Source organism: Pseudorca crassidens, chromosome 19 (genome assembly GCF_039906515.1).
Source record: "Pseudorca crassidens isolate mPseCra1 chromosome 19, mPseCra1.hap1, whole genome shotgun sequence".
NCBI lineage: Eukaryota > Metazoa > Chordata > Mammalia > Artiodactyla > Delphinidae > Pseudorca > Pseudorca crassidens.
Window position 1 is genome coordinate 48,709,027 of NC_090314.1, and position 25,032 is coordinate 48,734,058.

At 38.1% G+C, this 25,032-nt stretch overlaps 2 protein-coding genes across 6 annotated transcripts in view; both read left to right on the top strand.

Moving 5' to 3' along the window:
• EFCAB13 (EF-hand calcium binding domain 13) overlaps positions 1-11,051 on the top strand; it is a 38,584-nt gene extending 27,533 nt beyond the window's left edge. For 2 of the 3 annotated variants that reach the window (XM_067714582.1, XM_067714583.1), the window contains 6 exons: positions 2,951-3,055; positions 3,361-3,414; positions 4,078-4,182; positions 5,410-6,571; positions 8,756-8,809; positions 9,272-9,316. In XM_067714582.1, coding sequence (XP_067570683.1) covers positions 2,951-3,055; positions 3,361-3,414; positions 4,078-4,182; positions 5,410-5,567 — 422 coding nt within the window. In that variant the 3' untranslated portion in view covers positions 5,568-6,571; positions 8,756-8,809; positions 9,272-9,316. Of the gene's footprint in view, positions 1-2,950; positions 3,056-3,360; positions 3,415-4,077; positions 4,183-5,409; positions 6,572-8,755; positions 8,810-9,271; positions 9,377-11,020 lie in introns of those variants that run through there. The other variant, XM_067714584.1, reaches the window with a different exon arrangement.
• Positions 11,052-11,690: 639 nt separating this feature from the next.
• The window catches only part of EFCAB3 (EF-hand calcium binding domain 3), a 44,523-nt gene continuing 31,181 nt past the window's right edge, over positions 11,691-25,032 (top strand). The window contains exons 1-8 of one of the 3 annotated variants that reach the window (XM_067714581.1): positions 11,691-11,775; positions 12,289-12,342; positions 13,677-13,781; positions 18,217-18,274; position 18,873; positions 19,357-19,453; positions 20,563-20,715; positions 22,508-22,705. In XM_067714581.1, the coding sequence (XP_067570682.1) occupies positions 13,721-13,781; positions 18,217-18,274; position 18,873; positions 19,357-19,453; positions 20,563-20,715; positions 22,508-22,705 (568 nt within the window). In that variant the 5' untranslated portion in view covers positions 11,691-11,775; positions 12,289-12,342; positions 13,677-13,720. Of the gene's footprint in view, positions 11,776-12,288; positions 12,343-13,640; positions 13,782-18,216; positions 18,275-18,872; positions 18,874-19,356; positions 19,454-20,562; positions 20,716-22,507; positions 22,706-25,032 lie in introns of those variants that run through there. The other 2 variants (XM_067714579.1, XM_067714580.1) reach the window with 2 other exon arrangements.

The window sequence follows — 25,032 nt, forward strand, 5'->3', positions numbered from 1 at the left end:
TTCTTTTGGGACCCCTATAATTTGAATGTTGGTGCATTTAATGTTGTCCCAGAGGTCTCTGAGGCTGTCTTCAATTCTTTTCATTCTTTTTTCTTTATTCTGCTCTGTGGTAGTTATTTCCACTATTTTATCTTCCAGGTCACTTATCCGTTCTTCTGCCTCAGTTATTCTGCTATTGATTCCTTCTAGAGAATTTTTAATATCATTTATTGTGTTGTTCATCAATGTTTTTTTGCTCTTTAGTTCTTCTAGGTCCTTATTAAACTTTTCTTGTGTTTTCTCCATTCTATTTCCAAGATTTTGGATCATCTTTACTACCATTTCTCTGAATTCTTTTTCAAGTAGACTGCCTATTTCCTCTTCATTTGTTTGGTCTGGGTTTTTACCTTGCTTCTTCATCTGCTGTGTATTTCTCTGTCTTCTCACTTTGCTTAACTTACTGTGTTTGGGGTCTGCTTTTTTCAGGCTGCAGGGTCGTAGTTCCCATTGTTTTGCCCCCAGTGGGTAATGTTGGTTCAGTAGGTTGTGTAGGCTTCCTGGTGGAGGGGACTGGTGCCTGTGTTCTGCTGGATGAGTCTGGATCTTGTCTTTTTGGTGAGCAGGACCACGTCTGGTGATGTGTTTTGGCGTGTCCTTTACCTTATTATGATTTTAGGCAGCCTCTCTGCTATTGGGTGGGTTTGTGTTCCTGTCTTGCTAGTTGTTTGGCATGGAGTGTCCTGCACTGGAGCGTGCTGGTTGTTGAGTAGAGCTGGGTCTTAGTGTTGAGACAGAGATCTCTGGGAGAGCTCTCACCGATTGATATTACGTGGGGCCAGTTGGTCTCTCGTGGTCCAATGTCCTGAATTCGGCTCTCTCACCTCAGAGGCTCAGGCCTGACAGCCGGCCGGAGCACCATGACCCTCTCAGCCACACAGCTCAGAAGAAAAGGAAGAAAAAAAGAAAGAAAGAAAAATAAAATAAAAAGTTATTAAAATAGGGCTTCTCTAGTGGCACAGTGGTTGAGAGTCCGCCTGCCGATGCAGGGGACACGGGCTCATGCCCCTGTCCAGGAAGATCCCACATGCCGCGGAGCGGCTAGGCCCGTGAGCCATGTCCACTGAGCCTGCGCGTCCGGAGCCTGTGCTCCGCAACGGGAGAGGCCACAACAGTGAGAGGCCCGTGTACCGCAAAAAAAAAAAAAAAAAAAAAAAAGACGGGAATTCCCTGTAATGCTGCCAGGAGTTTCAGTGCAGAGGAAGACTGTGAGTAATAGGACAAACTCCTGAAATGACCAAGTCAATAAGTGACAATAAAAAGAAAGCCATAAATCTCAAAAGAGGAAAGGTTTGAGTATTGTTGGAAAGCAGCAATTGGAATCTAGGAGAATGCCAAGCCTAAGGCAATGGAATATAGAATAATGAGTAGCTTTCTCTAAAAATAAATAAATAAATAAAAATTTTAAATTTTAAAAAAATAATAGAAAAGTCTATTAGGAGGAGGCGAAGTTCAGTTAAGAAAGAAGGTAAGAGTCTTCAAGGAGACTGATGATACAGAGAAATTCAAAGAGTCCAAGAGGGCACTATAGGAAGGGTGGAAAAGAAAGCTATCAATGGAAAGAAAATTTTGAGTAGTAAAACACTCAAATATAGAGAGAGCGTAGAAATTTTTGAGGTGCTTACATTTTAGAGAGTGGAAATAATACAAATAAAAGATATGGTTAGAATAATAACCTTGAGGCAGAAGACCGATGTCTGTCAAAAGCCTGATCAAGTTAGCAGACTGGTAAGATGCTCTGTGTGTCTGAAGAGCCATTCCTTTGTCTGGTTACAGGGGAATATTAGGACTCCTGTGGTCCAAGGCTTCACAAAAGTGTTCTGAAGCAGCTTGGGGAAAACAACCCTTGTGGACATTTCCTCCCAGGCCCTTGTGCAGAAGCTCACTAACTCCCCAGATACTCTCCTACCAATAGTAGCACTGCAGAGTTTTCTTTTGCAGGAACTGGAAATGATTAGGATGTCCAAATTGTCTGCCTAAACTGCATCTCTTTTTTTTTTCCTAGGTTTATTGAGCTGTAGTTGATATATAACATTGTTTAAGGTTAAGGTATACACTGTGATGATTTGATACATGTATTTTTACCACAATAAGGTTAGTTGACACATCCTTCACCTCACACAATTACCATTTTGTTGTTTTGTTGCTAAACTGTATCTTCAAACTAAAGAGAAGAGCCATGTAAAGGAAAGTTTACACATAGCCATCCTACAAGCAGATGGGGAAACAGTTGCAGGGGGCAAGGGTAAGTGGGGCTTTCCACCCTCATAACCAGGAACCAAAAAACAAATTAGTTACCAAACAAATTTGTTAGCTTTATGCCTTACCCATGCTTGTGATAGTTTGGTGATCCCTATTTCACTCTACCACTTTACATTAAAACACTAAAAATAAAAAATCTCTATGTGCTCGTTTTCCTGGGACACAAAAAAAGAGGCGAGCTTGGAAGACTGCATCTAACTTTCTAACTGCCCAAAAATATACTGGGTGGTGGTAGCTGCTAAGAACAGAGGACGACAAGGCCACGAAATTTTTGAGATGTGACAGAGAGCCAGGCTGGGTTAAGAAAGAAGGCCCTGGAGAAAAGCCCGGCGTAGTTCTATGATATGTGATTAAGCAGACTCTAAAAAAACCAAGATTTTAATGTGTGCACAGAATTATATTTTAATAGCAGTGTTTTCCTTATTGATGTATTCTCTCACTCTGATGAATGTTTCCATCTACTGACTCACAGCCTAACTTTGATCATCATTGTTTTCGCCAAAAAGCTCAAGATTACATCTTAGCAATAGCTTGCATTCTTGCCAGGTTTACTTCATTGCTTAATCAACAAATGCCATGCAGACATTTTTTTAATAATAAAGAATCATCGTTCTTCAAATTTTCAACCATTACCATGTTTTACTTTTTAAAGGTGAGAAGGTTGATACTAGTGACCTGGAAATTTTTCTGCAAAATATGGGGATAGAGCTCACAGAAGATAAAGGCATGGAATTACTGAACAATCTTCCAGTTGATGGTGAGCATTAAAAATATCACAGTGGGGTAAACAGTCACAGTGGCCTTCAAGGAAACTTGAGTATACGGACTTAGGTGACTAATACTCCCTATTTAAGGAATCTTTCATGCACCCCTTCCCCACCAAAATGATTTCACCAAATTGAGAGCTGTTTCTGTTCCTGAGTTTTATTCTTTTAAGTGAAATAATATAAATGTCTAGAATAAAACATTTAAGTATTTATGTTTCTAAAATTATGCATGTTTTATTCTATTTTAAAATATCTGCACTGCTGTCTGAGACTTGAATTTTTCCCTTTCTTGCAGCCAAAAGAAAGGTGTATATGAACAGATTGATGAAAGAATTGCAGTCTTTTAAAGGTGAGTGAGAAGTATGATGAAAAGGCAGTTAAAACTGAGATCATGGAGCTTTGTTCTTGTTTTCAAAAACTTTCTATTTCACATATTTCAGATGATTAATCCCGCTGTCCCAATTATTCAGTATTTATTCTTTATAAGCTTTAGGTACTCTACAGTCACCAAAAATTGTTTAACTACAGTAAGCCCAAAAGCAGTGGTTCCCAAATAAAGTTGTACATCAGAGTCACTGGGAGGGGGGGGCGGAATTTAGCATTCAGATTACTAGGCCCCTTTCAGTCAATTTCCAGAGATAGCACCTAGAAACATATGTTATTAAATGTATAGGATTATGATAGTGTAAATCCATGGATTGGATGGATAGTTCTCCATTAATTTAGCAAGTTTCAAATCCTACTATGCAGACATACTTATAAAGGTTGATTTTAGTCTTTGCCATGACTTACCACATACCTCTAACCCCTCACTTTCGTCTCTTAAAAGTTTTCCAAGTCCCAGAGATCAGGGTTAGGAATTCCTGACTTAGACACCAAACCATATTTACTTGAACAGTTTGTTCTTTGCTCTTTATTCTCTATACAGTATTGATGCCTAGGCATGAGCTACAATGACCCACTCTTTACATCATTACAAATATTTCTCATATCTGCCCCTTTCTTTCCTAAGGGACAAAGGTATCTTTAGATAAGGTGGACACTTTCATTAAAAACATGGGAATTGACCTCAAGGAGAAAGAAATCCAGGAATTGAAGGACCACCTACCAGTTGATGGTGAGAGTTTTGAATATCAATATACCTCTTAGCAAAACTTTGCACATGAGGCCAGTATCAGGGCTGGAAAGACTAAAGATAGGATGTATATGAAAAGAAGAAAAAGAAAGAGTGAGGCCTTCAGCATAGCTGAAACCAAATAGCTATCACTTGAGAAGGATCACCAAGAATGCTACCCAATATAGATGGCAAGTGTCACTCTCCATAGGAAATGCCAAGGTCTAACGAGAATACTTAAGACTGTAATCTTTGGGTTTTGGGTTTTCTTTTTAAAGAATGTGGAGGATTTATTAGACTAGAGATTTTGCAGATTTCAGAGCATTAAGAACTCACAAAATCATATGATCCAGTGTCCCTACTGCTAATCCAGCATTAGATAGCAATGACCAACACTTATATAGTCCTGACATGTGCAAGGCACTGTTCTAAGCACTTTACATATATAATCTTATTTAATCTTCCAAACAACTCTATAAGGTAAGTGCCATTTTAACCCTAAATTTACATATCAGGAAATTAAGGCACAGAGAAAACAAGTAGCTTACCTAAAGTCAGAAAGCTAGTAAGTGGTGGACAGGCAATCTGGCTCCAGAAACTATCTCTTAACCACTGTGCTATACTGCCATGGACTACAGAATTAGTGAACTTAAGAAGATGTATAGTGAAGTTACCAACTGGATTAATTAAATTTGGCATATGTAAGACTGTTCTCATGCTAGTAGAACTGAGAAAATTTTATCAGGAAATTTTGAGGGACACTTGCCCCCTTGAGGAAGTAGTAAAGATGGAAAATTTACACAAGTCAATGAATCTGGGTTTTTCCAAATTAGTAGTACCTTCATTCTTTTTTCTTTCTTTTGTTTACTTAATTAAAGTTTCTTTAAATTCTGTGCTGCTTTACAATTTTCAGAAGTTTCACACACATGATTTCATATAATCTCACAAAAACCCTTTTCCCCCCACCCCTACAGTGCCCCTCCCCCATCCCTCTCCCCAGTACCTTTCATTCTTTCATTCTTAAAGATGTTAAAAAAAAGAAAGAAAAACTTTAATTGAATGCCTATGATGTGTCAGGCACTGTTCTAGGCCCTTGGGGCCTTTGCCTTAGTAAGAGGTAAGCAGTTTTTCCAAAAATGACATTATTTCTGATTTTTTAAACCCTTTCATAACTTTTTTTTTTTTTTGCTATACGCGGGCCTCTCACTGTTGTGGCCTCTCCCGTTGCAGAGCACAGGCTCCGGACGCGCAGGCTCAGCGGCCATGGCTCACGCGCCCAGCCACTCCGCGGCATGTGGGATCTTCCCGGACCGGGGCACGAACCCGTGTACCCTGCATCGACAGGCAGACTCTCAACCACTGCACCACCAGGGAAGCCCTATTTTTAACTTTTTGAGGACCTTCCATACTGTTTTTCATAGTAGCTGCACCAATTTACATTCCCACCAATAGGCACGAGTGTTCCCCTTTCCCTGCATCCTGGCGGACACTTGTTATTTCTAGTCTTTGATAATAGTTTTTCTGACAAGTGTGAGGTGGTATCTCAGTGTGGTTTTGATTTGCATTTCCCTGATAATTAGAGATGTTGAACATCTTTTCATGTGCCTGCTGGCTGTGTGTATGTCTTCTTTGGAAAAATGTCTATTCAGGTCCTCTGCCCATTTTTTAATCAGGTTTTTTTTTTTATATCGAGTTGTATGAGTTCTTTATATATTTTGGGGGGGTTTTGTTTTTTTAATGTAACTGCTTTTTTTCAACAAATAGCCCATACTTTTTATTTATTGATTATTTTTATTTATTTATTTATTTATTTTTGGCTGCACCGGGTGGTTTGCAGGACCTTAGTTCCCCGCCCAGGGATCGAACCCGTGCCCCCTGCATTGGGAGCGTGGAGTCTTAACCACTGGACCACCAGGGAAGTCCCTCTTTATATATTTTGGATATCAACCCCTTACTGATATATCATTTGCAAATATCTTCTCCCATTCAGTAGGTTGCCTTTTCATTTTGTTGATGGCTTCTTTTGCTGTACAAAACCATTTCAGTTTTATGTAGTTCCATTTTAATATTTTCGCTTTTGTTTCCCTTGCCTAAGGACACAGATCCAAAAAAAAAAATTTCTAAGACCAATGTCGAAGAGCTTACTGCCTGTGTTTCATGGTTTCAGGCCTTATACTTAAGTCTTTAATCCATTTTGCATTTATTTTGGTATATGGTTTAAGAAAGTGGTCCAGTTTTCCCAAACCACTTATTGACTGAAGAGACTCTCTTTTCCCTTCGTGTATTTAATTTTTCAAATCTTATTATCTTCACCTGAGTCTAAATTCTGAGTTTTCTTACAGAAGATGAAAAGGTTGACTTGGATGTGTTGATGGATGCAGCACTTTTACAGGTGAGTGAGAATTTGTATAAGATGTTATAAAATTGAGATTTTGATGCTTTATAGAGGATTACCTTCTTAAAGCAGTAGTTTACTCCCTCCAGTCATCATTAGTAAGTTCACTCTGCTCTTTTACCTATTTATTGGTAATTTTGTCTTATTGACAGCAGTTTAGATGATTAGAGATTTAGGGAAAGTTTGGGCACTCTCCAAAAGGAGTATTAACTTGTCTAATATTTTGACCAGTAATGTGCTCTCATTTCTCTAGTGTTTAAAGAATCAAAATATAGGTGACCACAATCAATCTCAACATGAAGTTTTTGCATCAGGAAATATGATCTCTATGAACAGTCAGTTCTATAATTCAGGTTACGAAGTAGTTACAGAGATATTACTTGCCTGTAGAATTACGTAGATTCTACTTACCATCATAAGTCATTGGGTAGTTATACTGCCCCCCTGTTACTCCATGCCATATTGACCCATACACAGGATAAAAATGTTACCTTCTTATTTGAATTAAAAAACCTTTTCAAGTACTGAATTTCACAATAACTCTATGTAAGTGAAGTCAGCTCATATATTTAAACTTCATCCTGCAGTTAAAAAATAATGTTGTACTGGATAATTTAGAATAATTAGATCTCTTAATATTATCACCTGAAACAATTCCCATCATTCAAAGGAGAAAAGGTTGAAGCCAGTGACTTTAAAAATGTGCTGGGAAACATGGGAATCGAGCTCACCGGAAAAGAACAGTTGATGCTGTCAAAAACTCTGCCAATCTCTAGTGAGTAGTTAACATACCATCATGGTGCTCAGGGAAATGTGGTACTGTGGGCTTCTGGGTGAGAACTGTCCAGTGCCCTAAGAAACCCCCTAAGAAAAATGCAGTTCAGACATAAGAAACTTTGTTATTGTTACTTGTGTTTTCATTTAGAAGTGAGAAACTTCTCTCTTTTCTATTCAGCCAATGGATAAACTTTTTTTTTATTTTAGCAGCTACACAGCTAAATTCTTCTGTAGCCCCCTGAATGCACCCCACATCCTCAGTCCCTCCTCCAGTAGCCCTCCCATCTCCCCACAGTCCAGCAACTAAATTGTAAACACCTAAGAGCAGAGGACCTCTAGGACCATGTGCTTATATTGTCAATATCCATTCTGATTGGTCAGTGGCCCCACCAGTCAGTTCCTCAAAAGTTTTACCTCCTGGGCACCTGTGTAGGCTCGCCCACAAAGACCCTAGAGGCCAACCTGTGCTTCACCTGTACCTCCTGCCCAATCTCAGAGACCCCGACACGTAGATATTCTGTCTCCTGCCCCAATAGTTCCTGTCCCTAATTGTTCCCCAGGCAAGAGAGAGCCTACACATCACTAAGGGGGCTAGCACCCCTGGTGGCAGAATTAGCACCCTGGGCAGCAAATGCTCAATGCCTATTTGAATCCTCCCCACATACACCTGAGGCTGTGGCCACTCACTATGTCTAGCATTGTCCCCAGATTGCTCTCAAGGGGCCAGTTGTGAGAAATGCAGCATTCTTAGGATATTGGCTTTGAGAGAGCAGGATAGAGACACAGAAAGAAGCAGATGGACTGTAATGGAGACGACTGCAGGCACATGCCAGGTGCTGAGGGTTATGTCAACTCTGCAGACACTCCTACCACAGAATGGCGGACTCTGGGGACAGATAGCACCTGTGGGGTTGGGTTAGGCTGGTAGGTGTCCCTTGTTCTCTGTCTCTGTTGAATTTCACCTCCGTTTATGAAAAGATTTTGTTTAGAAAACAATTTTTTTCTCATTTCAGTATTATTTTGTGTTACTGTTTGGGTTGATATCTATCTTTAATATCACCACTTTATAGGATCTACCATTATATATAAACATATACTTATGGGAATGCCTCATGGGTCTAGAGCATAGGCAAGGAAAAAAGAAAAAGGCAAAGGAGTCAAAGTGCAGTTAAAGGAGAGAAGAATGAGAAGAAAGATGTGTGAGTGTGAGTGTGTAGCCGGCATCAGCTACTGCCAGGTGTTCCAAATAGAGGCTAGACTGACCACATTGAGAACATATAACCTTTTGTTATAATTTGAAGGTGAAATACAATAAATTTCTAGGTGAATTGTATAAAATGTCTCATAAAATGATAGAGTTTCTTATCCTTTTTCTTTTGACTTGAATTTTACCATATCTTCCAGGAGATGGAAAGGTATATAAGAAAAGATTGCTGGATAGCGTGAAGCCTCTCAAAGGTAAGAATCATGAGAACAGCACCTAAAATTTATTGTAGGTGCTTTGCATTTGCTTTTTAAAATTTCTGATTAGAATCTTGCTACTTCAATATTCTACTGGTTTACTGATACTGAATTTATGCCTTGTAACCTACTGTTCTTCTTTGGGTATAACTACATTTGAAGAAGTCATTGTTAGTAATATGTAGCAAGTTTAAAATTTTGATTTCATTTAGGTTGATTATCTTTATCACAATTCATCATACTTGTCTAATTCTTTTTCATCCATGATTACTTCAGTTAAAAGCTACAGTACAGTGTTGAGAGAGCATTTTCTCTTCTTGACTGCAACACTAACTCTCTGGGTTCACTTAAATGGCCACTGTTTCCCTCTTCGTTTAGGGTGAATGCATACTCAAAGATAGCATCTTCCACTTCTTGGACCTGCTTGTATTTCTTATGTATGTCCTCTTCTTTCCTAAGGGAAAAAAGTCAGTGTCAATAACCTAGACACGCTAATGGAGAACATGGAAATTCAGCTTGAGAAAGAGGACTATGAAGACTTACTGACCCATCTGCCAGCTGATGGTAGGTATTTCAGATACCACTGTACCTAGGGGGGATCTTAGGTTTCTATGTGAGGGCTTCTGAAAGTACACTTCTTTTTTAATCTCTTTGAAAAACTTATGAAATATTTCAAATATATATAAAATAGAGGACAATATAACAAACACTGGCTAGAGTTAAAAAGTATTATCATTTTGCCATATTTGCTTCATACATCTTCCTTCCCTTCTTCTCTCCCTCCCATGTATACCTTTATTTAATAAGATAAGGTTTCATTAATGACCCAATAAGACCAATTAAGCTTGATAAAAATGTCAAAGAGGCAAAGTTAGGATAATTCATTAGGAAGAAATTACTAAGGGATGAGCCCCAGCCTAAGATTTCCTTATTGGATTCAAATGCAGATCCAGTGGCTTTGAATAAAAACCTGATGAAAAATAAGCTTCCGTCAGAAAGCCAGACAGCATATCTTTCAGCAGAGCCAGTATATGCCAATCAAAGTGAACCATCTTTTATGCTACTCTTACCTGTATCTGGCCTTAATGTAGAAAACAGTTTTGGCCTAGCTTGTAGTTTAAAACTTCACTCTCCCTGGGTTTAATAATGCTGGGAATCATGGTCCCCACATATTAGCTAGGGGTCCTCAAAATGCTTCCTACAGGAAAAGATATTGTTACCAATAAAGTATTTTTAGAATCCTTGATTCAAGAACAAAGACAGAATAATTTTTTCTAATCCAACAGTGTGACTATTTCTGTACCACTGAAATTCATTCATTTAGCTAGCACAAACTATATGCAAAACACTGAACTATAGAGTGGAAAAGTTATACCTGGTAGTATAAAGAAAAATAAGGCATGATCCCTGCTCTCAAATAGTTTACAGTCCTGGGGAGTGGCAGTGGGGAACATAAACAAAATTTAGAGAGTGGGAAGATAGCATACTGTTAAGGTTTGAGGGTCAGATGCTTATGTAAATAAATGACTTTCAAATTCTATCTTGTCTATTGAAATATGTTCCCATTATTGGGTGTGAAGAAAGGGAGAGGCCTATTAGAAGGCACTGCTTTTAAACTTGCTTCATCTTTACTTTAAGGGTCATTTGATACTATACAAAAAGTGATATTAATTAAGTGGATGCTCACTTTAAATAACATTTTTTTAATTTATTTATTTATTTATTTATTTGGGGCTGTGTTGGGTCTTCATTTCTGTGCGAGGGCTTTCTCTAGTTGTGGCAAGTGGGGGCCACTCTTCATCACAGTGTGCGGGCCTCTCACTATCGCGGCCTCTCTTGTTGCTAAGCACAGGCTCCAGACGCGCAGGCTCAGTAGTTGTGGCTCACGGGCTTAGTTGCTCCGCGGCATGTGGGATCCTCCCAGACCAGGGCTCGAACCCATGTCCCCTGCATTAGCAGGCAGATTCTCAATCACTGCGCCACCAGGGAAGCCCCCTTTAAATAACATTTTGATCTTCTTTCCTGTTTCTTGCTTATTTTGAGTTAAAAGAGTTACTAAAGAAAATCATGAAAAATAGCTGAATTCCAACACTTTATATTACAACTTAAATGTTTCATATCATTTTTCTCTTTACAACTTAAATGTTTCATATCATTTTTCTCTAAGTCTAATAATTTTTTCTGTGCCTGAATTGTCTTTTCTTACAGAGAATAAAATGGTTGATTTGGATGTGGCGATGGATGATGCAAAAGCTTTCACAGGTGAGTAAGAAGCTGTGGTGAAAGGGAATTCATTATTAACTAAGGCCTTAATGCTTTTTTTTAAAGATGTTTTTAAATGGTAGTTTTCTGTTTGGGCTATTACTAACATGCTAAGTTGACTCCCTCCAAATATAATGGTTAAATGTTTGTTTTATAATCTTACTGTTTGATTTGGGATTTTTCCTGAATGGACCTATATTCTGTGGAGTTTTTACCAATGATGTTTTCCACTTCACCATTGTTTAAACAACCAAAATATAGGTCAACACTGTCCAATCGCAAGGTGAAGTTTTTGTGGGGTAGCTAGGAAATACTATTACTGTGTCAGAAGACCCAATAGTTCAGGAAAGTTAATGGCATTTGACTTGTATCTGGAATTATATAAGCTCTTCTTTTGCTTGAATTAAAAGTATGAATTCTATTTCTGACTCAATCTACCCACCCACATGTCCTTTTAGTCTACATAGTTTAACAAGTTTCATTGTCAGTTTGCTCTTCTAATTAAAGATGATGCCACATAGGTAATCTTTTTCATAATTTGAAATAATTATTCCATTCCTAAAATTATTACATGTTAACAATTCCCATTTTTCCAAAGGAGAGAAAGTTAATGTCAGTAATCTGGACAATGCGCTGAGGACAGTGGGGCTCGTGCTCACTGCTGAGGGGCATGAGGAGCTGCTGAAAACGGCCAATTCACGGTGAGGATTTAGCACATTCTTTGAAGCTTGGAGTCATGGGCTTGTGTGTGAAAACTGATGAAATTATATATGTGTATATCCAATAAATCCTATTTGGAAAACACAGTTCTCACACAAGAAGAAACTCTGTTCTTGTTGCTTACATTTTTGTACTGAAAACTGACATCTTTCACTGATCTCCCACCATAAAGGCTAAATTATCCTGTGGGAGCACTGCCTAACCTAAATCATGGCCAAGGCAAAAAGGGAAACCAAGGGAGTAACAGAAGTAAGGAAAAAGGAAGAAACAAGAAAATAAAACTATTTTAAATTCAACCAATAGGTGGATCTATATCAGTGAAAGCTTTCTTCAGCTTTGGTTTCATTCTTACTTGAGGGTAAAATAGAATAACTTCTAACAAATCTGAAGGGTTTTTTTCCCACTGAAATTATGGATGTTATGTTGTCTTTGTGCTGTCTTTGTTAACCTTGCCATCATTTAACCTTTATTCTTTATTGTATCTTACATTACAGCTGATGGAAAAATATATAAGAATAGATTGCTAAAAGGTGTGAAAGCCCTCAAAGGTGAGTGAAAAGCATGGTGAAAGAGCAAGTAAAAGATAAAATCCTTAGCATTTTCTTTTAAATATTCCAAGTTTGCTTCCTGCCAATTTATTGATCCATTGTTATGACTCCTAACCTATCATCCTTCTTTGGGTACATTGGCCTTTAGAATATAAGTTAGGGACTTCCCTGGTGGCGCAGTGATTAAGAATCACCTGCTGATGCAGAGGACACAAGTTCAATCCCTGGTCCGGGAAGATCCCAACTAAGCCGTGCGCCACAACTACTGAGCCTGTGCTCTAGAGCCCAGGAGGCACAACTACTGAAGCCCACGTGCCACAGCTGCTGAACCCCGTGGGCCTGGAGCCCATGCTCCGCAACAGCAGAAGCCACTGCATGAGAAGCCTGCACACTGCAACAAAGAGTAGCCTGCATGCAGCAACGAAGACCCAACGCAGCCAAAAATTAATTAATTTTAAAAAATCAATTAGAATATAAGTTAAAGTATATGACCATAGGAAGTTTCTAACACTGTTTTCTGGCTAGAACTGTATAAATTGGTGGTTATTTTAATCATGAATCATTAGAGTTACCTATTCCTCTCTAATGACCTCTCATGGAAAACTGAAACAGAGTCTCCTGGATAGACATTAAGGAAGATATCCTATTTTCACTTTCTATACTAATTCTATGTAGACAATTATATTTTTAATTTTAATTAGAAAAAAATATTTTAAAACACAAAATACTATAAGAAACTTATCTGATTCTACCACTTACAAAAACTGATATAAAGAAGTAAAAGTCAAGTCATGAGGATGTGATGTACAGCATGGTGAATATGGTGAATAATACCTTATTTTATATTTAAAAGCTGGTAAGAAGGTAGATCTTAAAAGTTCTCACCACAAGAAAAAAAAAGTGTAACTGTGTGGCAATGGAGGTTAACTATGTGTGGTGATCATTTTGCAATATATACAAATAATGAATAATTACATTGTACACCTGAAATTAATGTTATATGTCAATTATATCTCAATTTTTTTAAAAAGTGAAAGTCCCCTACTTCCCACTGATCTAATCCCCCCCATAAAGATAAATACTGTTTACTGTTTACCTTTGTCTCAATGGTTATATTTCTCCATTTTTTCCTACTTTCAATAGACAAATTAGATCTAGGGACATATATATATGTTATAGTTTCTCTGTGCCCTTGTGCTTTAACCCTCCAGTTGGGGTTTTTGATGCATGATCATGATTAGCATCTTTCACTCTTAAGCATCAGTACTCTTGTTCTTCTTTTTTTTTTTTTTTTCCAGTACTCTTGTTCTTATTCCATGCCCTTCTTTCTTAAGGACCAAGGGTCAAAATCAGAAAACTGGACTCCTTTGTGGAAAACATGGGAATTAGACTCAAGGATGAGGAATTTGAGGAACTAATGACCCAACTGTCAGCTGATGGTGAGTGTCACAGACATCATTATGCTCTTCAGAGAAACATTAAGCCCTTCTATTGGAACTGCTGAAAGCAGCCTTTTTAGTAGCATAATGAAGTAAATGTAAATAGAAAGACTTAATCCTGACTCATGAAGAAATATTATCTCCAAAAACACTTTTAAAAAGATATGTTGAAAAAAAAAAAAAAGATATGTTGGTGGACTTCCCTGGTGGTCCAGCAGTTAAGACTCTGTGCTCCCAATGCAGCAGGCCTGGGTTTGATCCCTGGTGAGGGAACTAGATCCCACATGCTGCAACTAAGAGTTCACATGCCGCAACTAAGAGTTTGCATGCCACAACTAAAGATCCTGCATGCCACAACGAAGATCCCGCATGTGGCAATGAAGAGCCCCCATGCCAACTGGCTCCTGATGCAGCCAATTTTTTTTCATAAGGTTAACTCTTTTTTTTTACATTGGAAAAATTTTTTTTTTATACAGCAGGTTCTTATTAGTCATCAATTTTATACACATCGTGTATACATGTCAACCCCAATCGCCCAATTCATCACACCCCCCCCAGCTTTCCCCCTTAATGCAGCCAAATTAATTAATTAATTATTTTAAAGTAATTTTTTAAAAAAAGATATGTTGGGAATGTCGCTTTCAGGACTCAGCCATGCCTGGGAATACCATACACTTAAGGAGCTAAAATAAAAATGAATTTTTTAAAAAAATTTCATTCATAAGGGAACATTTCATAAGGGAACATGTTAATAAGGGAACATTTAAGAAAGTCAAAAGTCAGATGATGCACTAGGAGAGAATGGTTGCAAGATCCCTAAGGTAGAAAAAGCCCTCATACATTGATTAAAACATACTGACAGTAGAAAAATAGGCAAATATACAGATAGATCATTCATGAAAAAGGAAATGTAAATGCCCAATAACATATGAAAAGATATTTAACCTCACCAATAATCATGAAAATACAAAATAAAACAAGATACAGAAATATTTTCAGACAGGCAAAAATTAACAGGACTGACTACACTTAGTTCTGGTGAGAGTAAGGGGAAAGGAACTTACTGGTACATTTTGGGTGAGAGTTGCCATTGCTCTTGGAAAAATCATTTGGCAGTATTTTGGGGGAAAAAAAAATCTTCCCTATTCCCTGGTGAATCTAGCCTACATGCTTCATCTGTAGTATATAGTATTTCTTTATGCTGAGGCCTGGTCCCTATTCCATCACTAACTTGCCAACAATTTAACCCTACTGAATCTAAGTGTCTTCACATAAAAAATAGGGAGTTGAATTAAATGATTCTCTATGGTCACTTCTTGCCCTGAAGTTAATATAGATAATACACATAAAGGTCTTAATGCAGTGTTTAGAATACTCAGTAAATGTTAGTCATGATGACAGTGGTAGTGGTGAAGATGATGGGGAAGATGGAGAAAATGTTGAAGAACAAAGGAAAAAGAAAAGGAAATTCTATGATCTAGGAATCAATTTTGCCTGTTATAAAAATATAAGTCCTAGTAGAATAAATACTTATTACTAATTATGACCTTTATATAAATAAATGAGGTAAAATACAACTTAGAATATTTTACAAGAAATAGCACTGGGCTCACTGGGTTCCTCCTCCACTTCTCCTGTCCTTATTCTTGGCAAGTTCAATACCTTCCATACAGATCAGAGGCTTTTGACTTTACTGTGCCATAGACCCCTTAGACAGTCTGATGAATTGGACCACGTCTGAATATAATATTGAATATTTTTAAATGCATAAAATAAAATACATAAGATTACTGAGAAGCTAATTATATTAAAATATAATTTATCAAAACATTAAAGATATAAATTATTAGTACTTATTAATACATTTAACAAGTTCTAGTATCAGGTCTAATAATTATTGTCATTTTAAAGTAGTGATGAGCATAAGCAACTTCTCAATACATTGAAATGAAATGAAAATGTTAGTGATTTATATTAGTAACAACGTCACAGATTCTCCTAGTACTACTATGGTTTGTGGACTACATGAATAATTGAAGAAAATGCTAAAGTTAAGTTAGTGATTAGTGAAAATAAAGATGTATTTTTTTCCATTTGAGCTCAAGGACTCCCTGTATTTATAAATCTATAGATACAGGGTCCATGGACCCTAGATTAAGAACTCCTGGTATAGGTCACCCATCCAACATCCTGACCTCCTGCTCCTTGACCTCTTTAACTTCAGTCATCTTTTCCTCCCCTCCCTTAACTACCACTCACATGGTGATGACCTAAACCTTGTCCTCGCCTAATACTTGATCACCCCCAAAATCTTTATTTCATATAACCACTCTCTGCCCTTTATCCTTCCAGTTCATTTACTATGCAGACTTTTCTTCCATAACACAATGTAGGAATGCCTGGAAATCTCCCATTCTGTAAAATTGCCCACCAAAGTAACTGAGCTTATGGGGAAAACTGGGGAAGCCCACTCAAAATCTATGCCACTTTGTAACCAGAGCACTAACAAAAGCAGAAATTGATACTGTGAGGAAGTTGGAAAAGCCCAAATAACCAGCTCAGAATGGCTGGAAGCCATTTAAAAATGCACACATACACACAACCCAAAAAGGAGTTGAAATGCTGACATGCAGCTGAAATAATGTAGATGGAAGTAGAATTCTGAGCGAGTGAACCTGATTCCCCCTCATGCATTGTACGCATTTATTGTTTAATTTTATTAAAATAGAGCTGAGAGGGCCCCTGCTATAGCCAACCCAGGATTTTTTCTTTTCTTGCTGAGGTTTATAATTCTAATTCTCTTACTTAGGAAAAATTATTTATGAACCAATACAACTTCCACATTATTGTGACATTATTTCACTCACCGATTGAATGTGATGAATCGGTGCTATTAAACATAGGCTGTAGCAGAACAGAATATAGAACTCCAACTCTCCAGCCACAAGGAGACCTTCAATGTCTTTAACTCAACCATTGTTTCATTATTCAACAACTCCTCCCCGTATGTCCTCACTTCCTTCCTTAAATTAGATTCAATACTTCAACATCATATAACCTTACAAACTCTCAAAACTCCTACCAGACTTGCTTGGCAAAAACCCAGCCATCACCTTACTCTAAGCTTGCCCCTGAACAGCTTTAACATTGCTGAAGAAAATCACAAAACTACACTAATAGAACTCACTTCCACATAATGGCCACGAATATCAAGTCAGCCCTTAATGTGGCCAAAGTGCCTACTACCTTTTCCAAATAAATTCACTTTCTCACTCTCAGAGACAATTTCACACCTTCTCTCTTCAAATTTTGAGGGGGAGGGTGGGGAGAAGAGACTAGGTTTCATTTCTTCTTTCCCTCATATCCCACATTCAAATCTAGGCTTTACTTGAAAAACAGGTCCCGAATCCATCCATTATCACCATCTCCACTGCTGTACCCATAGCCCTAGCCACCATCATCTCTTTCCTGGGCCACTGAAACAGTCTACTATCTAGTCCTCATTCCTCCAATTTCCCCATCCTGCATACACCAGCCAGAGTGATCTTTTGAAAGCTGAAATCAAGTCAAGTTACTCCCTTCTTCAAGACCTCCAGTGACATTCCATTGCAACCAGAATAATATCCAAACTTTATCATCATGGCCTACAAGACCCTGCATAATTTGGCCCCTTTCACACTGGCCTTTTCTCCATCTCTCAGTCACGTCAAATTCATTCCCATTTTAGGCCTATCACACATACTATTTTTCTACTTGGAATGTTCTTCTCTCCGTTCTTTACATGGCTCTTGTCATCATTCAGACCTCAACCCAAATAGAGCCACTTCAGAGAGGCCTTCCCTCAGCTCCCTGTCTAAAAAATCCCACCCACTATTACTCTTTATTATATTGCCCTATTTCATCTTTGATAGCATCTTAACAATACCTCAGAACAACAGTACCTTTTTGCTCATTTGTTTACATGCTCGTTGTCTGTTTCCCTCTACCAGACTGTACACTCCTTAATAGCAAGAACACTGCCAGCATGTTTACTTTTGTATCCCCAAAGCCTAGCAAAGTGCCAGGCACATAGAAGGTACTCCTAAGTATTTGTTGATTAATTACTAAATAAAAATACTCAGGGTCAGGTTTATTTTTCCTGTCTCCCTACACTTACCTGTAACCAATCACTTCTTAATTTAATCTTATTCTAGTAGTCTATAAAAGGAAAGAAAAAAGGAAGATACAGGAATGATTCATTACAGATAGAAAGCTTTGTTTCTAAGATAATACTGTTATCTCTAAGGATAAGATCATAAAATTCTAAGAAAAATTAGAAAAAAATTAGTGAATTCTTACGGTCTTCATAATTTCAGAACTTTATGCGTCCTAAATTTTGTGAGTCTCAGTAATATTTGCTTATCTGATTCTGAGGTTTATTCCCCTTTCCCTACAGGTGATAATACAGTTGGTCTGAATGATTTGATGGATGCTCTCTGTTATATCAAGGGTGAGTTGCGAGCTATGATGAAAAGATGTTATAAATAGCGTCTTAATATTCTGCAATTGGTGGAGAAAAATATATCCCCTTATAAATGTTTAAATTCTTTCATATATGTTCCAGTTTTGTGGATGCTACTGAAATTGGGTAAACAGTAATTAATCTGTACTTATATATCAATACCCATAATATTCTCTGACGTTTTCCCCAAAAGAATTCTTCAACATAGTTACAGATCTCAGGAGCCACAGAACTATTCATTTTCCCCATTAACCCCAATCCTAGAAATTTATCCTCTGGAAATAATTTAATTGAATAAAAGAAAAAAATCTCTTCCTAAAGACCTTCAGGGAAATTTGAAACAGTCTAAATATCTAACAGTATGGGAATACCACGTAAATCATGGTAAGTCAGGCTTATGGGATATCATCTGTTGAAATGTTAACTGTAAAAATTATGTAGCAACTTGGAAGCAAGTTTATGAAGTAATTATATTAGGCTGGAAAAGCAGAATACAAAATTGTATGTATATTAGATTTCTGCATTATGAAAGTACAGCTTTCATAATGGAAAGCTGGTATATGAAAACCTAAAAATGGTTTTTGTGATAGGGTGGTGGAATTATATTTTTCCCACTTTATAATAATCTTAAATGTTGTTATATTTTACAATGAATGAGGAAAAATTACTTCTGACTGTGTTGAGATGAATGAAATTCTTGGAATGCATAGTGCTCAGAGAAGCAAACTAGGCAAACATTTTTAAAAAATAAATAAAAATAAAATTTCAAAAACTGGTCTATAGAAAAAACTGAATTTTCCAGTGGGGTAGGAGGAAGAGAAAAAAATAAAGCCAAATACCTATATGTAGCTTAATTTGCTATGGGTTGCAATAACCCACCAGTGAATTATTTTTTTTGTAGCCACTTTCTGATTTTCTGAACCAGAATTTGAAACAGAGAATTTTTTTCTGATCCTCCTGTTAATTCTGGGTATACATGGGTAATGTTATATATAAGCACAAATAGTGTTTTCATCCTTTGTAGACAGTTATATAATATTTCTGCAATTTATTTCTCACCTTTTCTACGGAGAGGTGATTGATATCCAGGACTTAGACAACTTCCTAGCAAATGAGGGGGTTGAGCTCACAGAAGAAGAAATGAAACTAATGCCTCATTTGACATTCAATGGTGAGTTTTTTGTTAAATTCTGTTGTCTTCCTAGAAGTTACCTTTGTTATCTTGTATATAAGCCTCTCAGAAATGATCCTTATCTTTCTTGTGTCACCTAGAACAATGCTTCTCAAACTTGAATGTGTGTATAAATCACCTGGGCATCTTGTTAAAATGCAGATTATGATTCAGGTCTGGAGTAGAGCCTAAGAAATTCTGCATTTCTAACAAGCTTCCAGATGGTGGCAATGCTGCTGGTCCAAGGTCCACACTTTGCCTATCTAAGACCTAAAATATGAAGAAATGATATATTAAGATTGTGCCTGGCCTTTCATTTCTTAAGTCACAAGTACAACCAATATATTATGTGCCTGAGGGCATGATTCCATCCCCAAAATAAGAAGGAAAAATATTAGAGTAATTAAAATTAACAAATAAAAATGAGTATTAGGGAGAGACACACAGGGAAAGCAGAAGGAGTTAGGGATTGATTGATTGATTTGTTTGCTTATTGAGATTTTTATTATTGCTTATTGAGTCTAGTTACATGACTTATCTGCTGGCTCTTCTGTTATATAACTACTTTAGATTAGACTCGTCTTTTTACTTCTATTACCCTCTTTGTTGTTCTGATACAAAAAAGATGATCTAGGAGCATTTGGGGATTATCAATTCTTACTATAATGATGTTTCTAGAAAGCTTCTGTACAGCTCTGGCCTTGAAAGAAAAGATTGTATATTGATTTATTCAAACAACAAATATTTATTGATCACTGAATATGTCCAGGAACTATACTAAGGGATGAAGAAGGGAATACATACTTGACTTTCTCTGCTAAACCCAACAGAAAGTAGGAAATAAAACACAACCATTATGTTCTCAAATCATGATTTTGATAAATTTGAACCTATTCATTGCAAACATCTCCATTTTCTGTTTTCTCCAGTTAATCATTTCTTCTTATTCAGGAAGATATACTATGTCCTTCTCCTCTCTTCAGTTGAAGAGGTTCTTTTCACCCTTCCAAATCCATTTCTCTTGACCTGATCATCTCCCACTTTTTTTTTTTTTTTTTTTTTTTTTGCGGTATGCGGGCCTCTCACTGTTGTGGCCTCTCCCGTTGCAGAGCACAGGCTCCAGACGCGCAGGCCCAGCGGCCATGGCTCACGGGCCCAGCCGCTCCGCGGCATGTGGGATCTTCCCGGACCAGGGCACCAACCCGTGTCCCCTGCATCGGCAGGCGGACTCTCAACCACTGCGCCACCAGGGAAGCCCCAAGGTATAGTTGATTTACAATATTATATTAGTTTCAAGTGCACAGCACAGTGATTCAAATTTTTTATAGATTATACTCCATTTATAGTTATTATAAAGTATTGGCTATATTCCGTGTGCTGTATAATGTATCCTTATTTATTTTATACATAGTAGTTTGTACCTCTTAATCCCCTACACAGACATGCCATCTTGTAAGTCTTTTTATTCTCTGTACCTGCGGTTAGTAGGTGTCTGCTGAAGCAATGAAGGGATGCGTGTATCCATTCACTTAACAATCATAGTCTACTGTGTGCCAAGTATTACTGTACATGCTTGGGACAAAGCTCACTACTCTCATAGAGCTTACTTTCTAGTGAAGAGATATACACAATAAACAAATAATAGTATGACAGAGATTACAGAGAAAATAAAGCAAAGAAAATGGGTATAGGGGATACTGTAGGTGGAGGAAGTTAATCAAGAAAAGACTCACTGATAAAGGGCATTTAAGCAAAAAGCTAAGGAGACCAGGGAGCAGAAATCTGGAGCAAGAGCACTCCACGCAGAGGGAAGAGCAAGTGCAAAAGCCCTTATACAAGAGCATGCTCATAATATTTGAGAAAGAGTACAGAGGCCACTGTGGCTGAACAGAGTGAGCGAGGGCAATGTAGGAAGACATAAGGTCATAGAGGTAGGGGACGGGACCACCACATCGAGCTACATAAGCTATGCACTGTACAATTCCAGGATTGTGCAATGAGATGTTCCTTTTGGGGGAAGGGGGTGGTGCAGGTGTGGGGAGTAGCTGATCATATAAACCCTGAAGGCTATTGTAAAGATTGGGTTTTTTTCCTGAGTAACACAGGAAAATGAGGATTTGAACAGAGATAGGACATGATCTGACCTAAGTTTTTAAAGGACTGTCCTGGTTCCTGTGTAGAAGAGACTTGGCAGGGGTGAATACAGCAAGAGCAGAAGCAGGGAGACCAGTTAGGAGGTCTTTGCAGTAACCCAGAGCAGGAAGTAGAGGTGGAGGTGGTGAGAGTGGTTGAGTTACATATATATTTTGAAGATGGAATCAACAGTACTTCCTGATAGATATCCCAGGGCCGAGAACATAATAGGCACTAAAAATGTACTTATGAAATGGATGAATTGGATTAGATGTAGAACACAAAAGAAGAGGATTGAAGCATATTCCAAGCATTTTGGCTTCAACAGAGGATGGAGCATAGGCCTGGAAAGATGCAATTATCATTTCCTGAGATGAACAGATGAATGAATAAGAGACTGGCTAAATGCTATTATATTTGTTGAACTAGTGAAGAAACTAAATGAAATCCATATGGATTCAAATATTATATAAAGAGGAGATATTAAAAATCTGAGTAGTTAGTGATCTGCAGAACATGGGTTAAGCAATCTGTTATTATAACTTGCTATTAAGTTGATGCTAGGAAAATTTTCTGACATTCTGGATTGACTCTCAAGAAAAAATCAATGAGGATGAGCAAGTGATTGCCACATATTTCTCTACCTTTTCCTCTTATTGCCTCTATATGTGATTTTGTAAGCCCTCTCACATCCTTGCTTTCCCTGACTTGGTTGGGTGGTATGGGAATAAGGGGTTTTTGCTGTACATTTACATAGTTGCTGCTCCAAAAACCATCCATGTTGGTGTACACTAAATTTAAAAATTATAACTAGTTGGTTTGCATGCATAATAACTTAAATGGTATTGTGTAAAGAGGAGTAAGCCTTCTTTTTCAAATTTATTTATTTATTATTTATTTATTTATTTTTGACTGCACCAGGTCTTATTGCAGCACATGGGATCTTCGTTGTGGCATGCGGACTTCTTAGTTGCAGCATGTGGACTCTTTGTTGTGGCATGCAGACTCTTAGTTGCAGCATGCATGCAGGGTCTCATTCCCCGACCAGGGATCGAACTCAGGCCCCCTGCATTGGGAGCATGGAGTCTTACCCACTGGACCACCAGGGAAGTCCCAGGAGTAAGCCTTCTAATTTCTGCAAATATCTCCATTATTAATCTAGACTAGTCAGGAGGGAGCAAGAGAGGAAGTGGGGCTCATCAGGATTAGGCCAACCCAGAGAATTTTGCCTACCCAGGTTACCAGACTTGAAGTGGGTGATGGAGTTTGAGAAAAGCCTAAGAGGAGGGAGAAGTGGTGAAGCACAAAAATCTCTGCCCCAAAAGGAAGGAACATCTTGCCTTTCCCTAGTCATTCATTGACTACCTATGTTCAATGGACAGAGCCAATGTTGGGAAAATAGAATATTAAGCTTCTCACCTCAAGGTACTTACACACTTAGTGAAAGCAAAAGAGCCAGGGAGAGAAGTGAAGGGCATCTGCCTGTAAAGCCTGATTCGCCTACAGGGGCAGCATCTCTAAGAGGGAGGTAGCTACTTTTTTTCCCCCTGAAAAATCCAGTTCCCATTGCTCTGGTAACTGAAGTAACTGGTGAGATTCTCTTCTCCTTAAGGCTCATATATCTTTTTTTTAATTAATTAATTAATTTATTTATTTTTAGCTGTGTTGGGTCTTCGTTTCTGTGCGAGGGCTTTCTCCAGTTGCGGTGAGCGGGGGCCACTCTTCATCGCGGTGCGCAGGCCTCTCACTGTCGCGGCCTCTTCTGTTGCGGAGCGCAGGCTCAGTAGTTGTGGCTCACGGGCTTAGTTGCTCTGCGGCATGTGGGATCTTCCCACACCAGGGCTCGAACCCGTGTCCCCTGCATTGGCAGGCAGATTCTCAACCACTGCGCCACCAGGGAAGCCCAGGCTCTTATATCTTTAACTATACAGGATGAATTAGGCATTACCCTGAAATGTTAGGTTTTCAGAGGCCACAAATTATAAATCACATTGAGACATAACCTTTTCCCATAAAACCCCTTTCTCCTTTGGTGAACAGTACTGCATAGGAAGAAGCCTAATACTAGATGTTCTCCCTCATCTAATAGTCACTTCCTTTTTATTCTTCGTAAAATCAGAAGGGAATATGAGCCTAGGCGATTCTTAGATTGATATGGTTGAATTAATTTCTATAGAAAACAGCTATATTTATGCAACATCCCTACTTAAATATCTTCAGAATTCCCCAATGCTAATGCTAAAGTCTAGACTCCCTTAGCTTAACAATCAAGATGTATATGTATACACAAAAACCATGTTAAGGGCTTCCCTGGTGGTGCAGTGGTTGAGAATCTGCCTGCCAATGCAGGGGACACGGGTTTGAGCCCTGGCCGGGGAAGATCCCACATGCCGCCGAGCAGCTAAGCCCATGCACCACAACTACTGAGCCTGAGCTCTAGAGCCCGCAAGCCACAACTACTGAGCCCACATGCCACAACTACTGAAGCCTGCGCACCTAGAGCCCATGCTCTGCAACAAGAGAAGCCATGACAACGAGAAGCCCACGCACCACAACAAAGAGTAGCCCCCGCTCACTGCAACTAGAGAGAGCCCGTGTGCAGCAACAAAGACCCAACACAGCCAATAAATAAATAAATAAATAAGTGTATTAAAATAAAACATGTTAAATGAGTGACATGCTGGGTATAAGAGACTAGAAAAAATGAGGGAGACTGTGGCAATCAGGAAACCTTGGGTTCCAGTTAAAAGGGTGACAGTTTTTCTGCTCCTGCCAATTATTGCTAAATAGGAATGGGGGCCATGTGTTCTCTGATCTTTGGGCTTTTCAGAAGTCATAAACTGATAACTTTTAAATTACCCATGTTTTCATTTATGAAATTCAAAAAAAATTTTAATGTTATTTAAGCCAAATAAAACTTGTATGGGGATCAAATTTGCAATTTCTGTTATAATAACCAACCCTAGCCCAAATACCTAATCATTTTTGCTCCCATTATCTCACTTCATGCAGTCTTGAACAGTTCCTTGTCTCCTAAGCTCCCATGATTACTCTACATGCTTTTGCTCTTCTTTCACTCTAGACTACTGTTCCCTAGGAGCTACATGCTACGTGTTAAAATTCTACTTCTCCCTACACACAAAACCTAAAACTATTAGAAGAAAACATAGGAGAAAAGCTTCATGACATTGGGTTTGGCAATGATTTCTTGGAAATGACACCAAAAGCATAGGCAACAAAACACAATCAACAGAGTGAAAAGGCAACTTACAGAAAGAAAACATTTGCAAATCACATGTCTAATAAGGGATTAGTATCCAGAATATATAAAGAACTCCCATAACTCAATAACAACAACAACAAGTGATAAAAAGACTTGACTTGGGCAATAGACTTGAATAGACATGTTTCTACAGTAGATATATAATAACCAACAAGCTTATAAA